Genomic DNA, 5,808 nt, shown 5'->3' with positions numbered 1-5,808 from the left:
CATTCAGAGTGGAAAAAGAGCCTGGGAAGGATTTGAAACGGTGGAGGCAGTGGCAATGCCAGTGGCCAATATTCGGGGGAGGCAGAGATCTGATACATTACAACTGGATCCTTTGAAATACTAACCACAGAGACAGTGATCGGAACCTGCTGAGGGGTTAGGCGGGCGCCGGGGCCAGTGGCCGACATCGGAGCTTGCTGTGAGGCAAGGCCACTACTGAGGCCTCCGTGGCCGGGATTGGAACCTGCAGAGGGGTTAGACTGATGCTGGGGCCAGCGAGGCCGGCATTGGAGCCTGCCATGATGCAAGGCTTGTGCTAGGGCCTCCGAGGTCGGGTCCGGAACTTGCTGAGGGGTTAGGCCGGTGCTGGGGTCAGTGAGGCCGGCATCGGAGCCTGCCGTGAAGCAAAGCCGGTACTGGGGCCTCCGAGGCCAGGATAAGAGCCTGCCGAGGGGTTAGGCCGGTGCTGGGGCCTCCGAGGCCAGGATAAGAGCCTGCTGAGGGGTTAGGCCGGTGCTGGGGCCAGCGAGGACGGCATCGGAGCCTGCCTTGAGGCATGACCAGTGCTGGGGCCTCCGAGGCCAGGATCGGAGCATGCCGAGGGGTTAGGCCGGTGCTGGGGCCAGCGAGGCCGGCATCGGAGCCTGCCTTGAGGCAAGGCCGGTACTGGGGCCTCCGAGGCCAGGACAAGAGCCTGCTGAGGGGTTAGGCTGGTGCTGGGGCCAGCAAGGCCGGCATCGGAGCCTGCCTTGAGGCATGACCAGTGCTGGGGCCTCCGAGGCCGGGATCGGAGCCTGCCGAGGGGTTAGGCCGCTGCTGGGGCCAGCGAGGCCGGCATCGGAGCCTGCCTTGAGGCAAGGCCGGTACTGGGGCCTCCGAGGCTGGGATCGGAGCCTGCCGAGGGGTTAGGCCGCTGCTGGGGCCAGTGAGGCCGGCATCGGAGCCTGCCGTGAGGCAAGGCCGGTGCTGGGGCCTCCGAGGCCAGGATAAGAGCCTGCTGAGGGGTTAGGCCGGTGCTGGGGCCAGCGAGGCCGGCATCGGAGCCTGCCTTGAGGCATGACCAGTGCTGGGGCCTCCGAGGCCAGGATCGGAGCATGCCGAGGGGTTAGGCCGCTGCTGGGGCCAGCGAGGCTGGCATCGGAGCCTGCCTTGAGGCAAGGCCGGTACTGGGGCCTCCGAGGCCAGGACAAGAGCCTGCCGAGGGGTTAGGCCGGTGCTGGGGCCAGCGAGGCCGGCATCGGAGCCTGCCTTGAGGCAAGGCCGGTACTGGGGCCTCTGAGGCCGGGATCGGAGCCTGCCGAGGGGTTAGGCCGCTGCTGGGGCCAGTGAGGCCGGCATCGGAGCCTGCCGTGAGGCAAGGCCGGTACTGGGGCCTCCGAGGCCAGGATAAGAGCCTGCTGAGGGGTTAGGCCGGTGCTGGGGCCAGCGAGGCCGGCATCGGAGCCTGCCTTGAGGCATGACCAGGGCTGGGGCCTCCGAGGCCGGGATCGGAGCCTGCCGAGGGGTTAGGCCGGTGCTGGGGCCAGCGAGACCGGCATCGGAGCCCGCCGTGAGGCAAGGCCGGTACTGGGGCCTCCGAGGCCAGGATAAGAGCCTGCCGAGGGGTTAGGCCAGGACTGGGGCCAGTGAGGCCGGCATCGGAGCCTGCCTTGAGGAAAGGCCGGTACTGGGGCCTCTAGGCCAGGATAAGATCATGCCGAGGGGGTAGGCCGGTGCTGGGGCCAGCGAGGCCGGCATCGGAGCCTGCCGTGAGGCAAGGCCGGTACTGGGGCCTCCGAGGCCAGGATAAGAGCCTGCCAAGGGGTTAGGCCGGTGCTGGGGCCAGCGAGGCCGGCATCGGAGCCTGCCTTGAGGCATGACCAGTGCTGGGGCCTCCGAGGCCGGGATCGGAGCCTGCCGAGGGGTTAGGCCGCTGCTGGGGCCAGCGAGGCTGGCATCGGAGCCTGCCGTGAGGCAAGGCCGGTACTGGGGCCTCCGAGGCCAGGACAAGAGCCTGCCGAGGGGTTAGGCCGGTGCTGGGGCCAGCGAGGCCGGCATCGGAGCCTGCCGTGAGGCAAGGCCGGTACTGGGGCCTCGAGGCCAGGATAAGAGCCTGCCGAGGGGTTAGGCCGGTGCTGGGGCCAGCAAGGCCGGCATCGGAGCCTACTGTGAGGCAAGGCCGGTACTGGGGCCTCCGAGGCCAGGATAAGAGCTTGCCGAGAGGTTAGGCCAGTGCTGGGGCCAACGAGGCCGGCAGCGGAGCCTGCCGTGAGGCATGACCAGTGCTGGGGCCTCCGAGGCCGGGATCGGAGCATGCCGAGGGGTTAGGCCGGTGCTGGGGCCAGCGAGGCCGGCATCGGAGCCTGCCGTGAGGCAAGGCCGGTACTGGGGCCTCCGAGGCCAGGATAAGAGCCTGCCGAGGGGTTAGGCCGGTGCTGGGGCCAGCGAGGCCGGCATCGGAGCCTGCCGTGAGGCAAGGCCGGTACTGGGGCCTCTGAGGCCAGGATAAGAGCCTGTCAAGGGGTTAGGCCGGTGCTGGGGCCAGTGAGGCCGGCATCGGAGCCTGCCGTGAGGCATTACCAGTGTTGGGGCCTCCGAGGCCAGGATTGGAATCCTGCCAAGGGGTTAGACCGGTGCAGGTGCCAATGGCCAGCTTCGGAGCCTGGCGTGAGGCAAGTTCACTCCTGTGGCCTCCAAGGTCGGGACCAAAGCCAGCTTAGGGGTTTGACCGGTTCAGGGGCCAGCGAGACCAGAACTGGGTCCTCCCATGAGGCAAGGCCGCTGCGTGAGCCAGCGAGGTCTGGATCAGTCCACTGAGTAGCCAGGCCACTACTGGGACCATCAAGAGTGGGATTGGTACTTGCAACGCAGCATGCACAGTGAAATATCGCAGAAAATATAAATCAGATGCTTCTCTTAATCAGCAATAACTAGGAGGAAAAGGGCAACAGGAAGAGGTTGAGCTATAGAAAGGGCCCTATAGTGAAGCAACTAATGTGACCAATCAGAGGGTATGTAATACTGGAGGACGGAGCCTCTTTAAAATGCAGGAGGTACATAAACAAATGTATCAAAGTAAATCACCAAAGAAGTGTGGGATGGAGGGAGGGGGAGGGAATGGGATGGGGGCTGGAGGAGGGCTAATTGGATGATGTGTGCTTGTATATCCTCTCAAGTCTTGTACTCCAATGTGATTGATATATGACTACAATGCACCAATTTAAAAAATAAATTAATTAAAAAAAATAAAGATAAAATATAACACTAAAAAAAAAAGAAATTACACACGTACAGATAAATATGTACAAATTAAAACCTACATATACTACTCATATTTGAAAAGTAGAGAGAATGATAACAAAATGCATTTATATAAATGCAGAGAGTGAGAGCAAAACACAGAGAGAGAGAGAGGGAGGGAGGGAGGGAGGGAGGGAGAGAGAGAGAGAGAAGTGCAGTAGGGTGTGTGTGTGTGTGTGTGTCTGTGTTGGGGATTGAACCCACAGGCCTTCTACCTCTGAGATACAGCCAGCCCTTTGGTTTTTATTTCTAAACAGAATCTCAATAAATATCTGACTCTGTCCTTTAACTTGTTTTGGTTATTAATGTGCTTTTATTGGTGCATTATAATCACACAGCATAGTGAGGCTCAAAGTGATACATTCATGCACACAGTGAGTTTACCTTCAGATCCCAACCCACTCCACCCTCCTCCCTCCTCATACATGTTAGTGATATTGGAACTGATTTCTTCAAATATGGACATAGCATTATTTTAAATGTTTCATTCATTAATTCTTCATCTCCCAGTCCCCTTTCAACTATTCTATTTCTCTCCTTCTCTCTCTCTCTCTCTCTCTCTCTCTCTCTCTCTCTCTCTCTCTCTCTGAAACTATATGAATCATTCTGTTCTCATTCTCTCTACCTTTCAAATGTGAGAGAAAAGATAGAGCCCTTGAATTTCTGAGATTGGCTAATCTCAATTTGCATAATTGAAATCCTCTAGGTCCATCCATTTTCCTGCCAATGACATAAATTTTTCTTCTTTGTGGCTGAGTAGAATTCCATGCTGAGGATATGCCACATTTCCTCTGTCCATTCACCTATGGCCAGACAACTAGGTCGGTTCCATAATTTGTCTGTTTTAAATTGTGCTGCTATAAACATGTTCACTCTATTTTCATGAATGTTTGAGTGATACAATTTTATTCTAGATATTTTAACAGCTCCTTTTGGGGACTCTACGTATGTACATCTTTCTTTACAGGCCTGGATTCCCTAATTAAAACATCTAAATATCATTAACATAATGTTTCTGACTGAGACATTTTGGGGACTTTTCCTCATATCTCAGATGTGCGTCGGTGTCTTAGGAAACTCATTGCTCTTTGGTTTACATATATCCTCCTTGCTCATTCAGCCCCGTCTGAAGAAACCCATCGATTCCATTTTCATGCACCTGACATTGGTCAATATCCTGACAATCATATTCCCGTTGCTACCGCATGTAGCATCATCTTTTGGAGTAAGACGGTTTTTGAATAATGTAGGTTGTCAGGCATTTTTGTTCTCCTACAGAGTAAGTCGCGGTCTTTCTATCTTCACTACTTTTGTCCTGGGTGCATTTCAAGCCATCAGGATCAGCCCCAGGAACTCTCGGTGGGAATGGCTTAAATTTAAGTCTTCTTCACAGATTTTCCTCTCTTTCCTTTTCTTCTGGATCATCAACATGCTGATCTATATTGACATCATCAAAAATGTGAGAGCTGTTGACAATTTCACTGTTGTTGGTTTGGTGTACTCTCATCCATATTGTCAAGCTGTGCCAGATACAGACCAGAAGTCAAATGCATTAATAAGTGTCATAGTGATTTACGATCTTGTATTTTTAGCCTTCGTGATCTGCAGCAGCCTCTACATGGTGAATTTCCTCTACAGACACCACAGAAAAGTACAGTATATTCGAAGCCCCCACCTCTCTTCCCATACATCTCCTGAAAACAAAGCCACCTACACCATTCTTCTGCTGGTTGTTTGCTTTGTGTTCTTTTATTGCTCAAACAACCTTTTAATTCTGTATTCCTTCTACAATCACGAGAAAAGTCCAAGGCTGGAAGGGATTGTTGCAGTTTTATCATCATCTTACCCAACCGTCAGCCCATTTTTGCTGATGAGGAATAATAAGATTATTTCCCAATTTGTGTCTACACTTTCATTGACGAGAGCTACCTGTCCTCAAAAATAATTCTATGGCTTATCTCACCCCCAGGCTCCCATCTGCAACAGAGGAGGGTCTGTAATGGCTTATGTGAAAAAAGAAAATCCATGTGGCCCTTGAGCATTTCAAGTGGTGCTAGAGTGAATTCATATATGTTACAAATCTACAACACACTCAGAATTTGAAGGCTGTTTTAATAAATGTATTCATGTATCATGTTAATAACTTTTGCATCCATTACATGTTTAACTCTTAATTCCTTGAGTAAAACAAATAGATACATATTTTGTGTGTGTGTCTGTGTGTGGTACTGAGGATTGAACCCAGGGCATTCTATTGCTGAGCTACACCACAGCCCTATTGTTTATTCTTTATTTTGAAACAGGGTCCCACTAAGTTGGGGAGGGCCTCACTATGTAGTTGAGGCTGGACACAAACATGCAATCCTCCTATTTCAGCCTCCAAAATACTAAGATTACAAGTATGCTCCAGTATGTTAGGCTAAAAATATATTTAAAAGGGAAAATATAGGTGTATAATAACAGAAAATATACTCAGGAGTTAAATCATTTATAAAAAGAAGTCTCCATGTAGTGAAAGGCCCCCGCAGA

At 53.2% G+C, this 5,808-nt stretch overlaps 1 protein-coding gene across 1 annotated transcript; it reads left to right on the top strand.

Annotated features, from left to right (window-relative positions):
- Positions 1 to 4,333: 4,333 nt before the first annotated feature.
- On the top strand, positions 4,334 to 5,224 carry LOC308268526 (vomeronasal type-1 receptor 4-like; the record flags this gene model as incomplete). The annotated part of the gene is made up of 1 exon (XM_080703647.1): positions 4,334 to 5,224. One exon carries the CDS (start codon positions 4,334 to 4,336, stop codon positions 5,222 to 5,224), a length of 891 nt encoding a protein of 296 aa, XP_080559773.1.
- Positions 5,225 to 5,808: the final 584 nt, after the last annotated feature.

Source organism: Muscardinus avellanarius (genome assembly GCF_963383645.1).
Source record: "Muscardinus avellanarius genome assembly, chromosome: 10".
Lineage (NCBI taxonomy): Eukaryota > Metazoa > Chordata > Mammalia > Rodentia > Gliridae > Muscardinus > Muscardinus avellanarius.
Note: the sequence above shows the minus strand (reverse complement) of the source record. Positions and strands in the feature narration are given on the sequence as shown.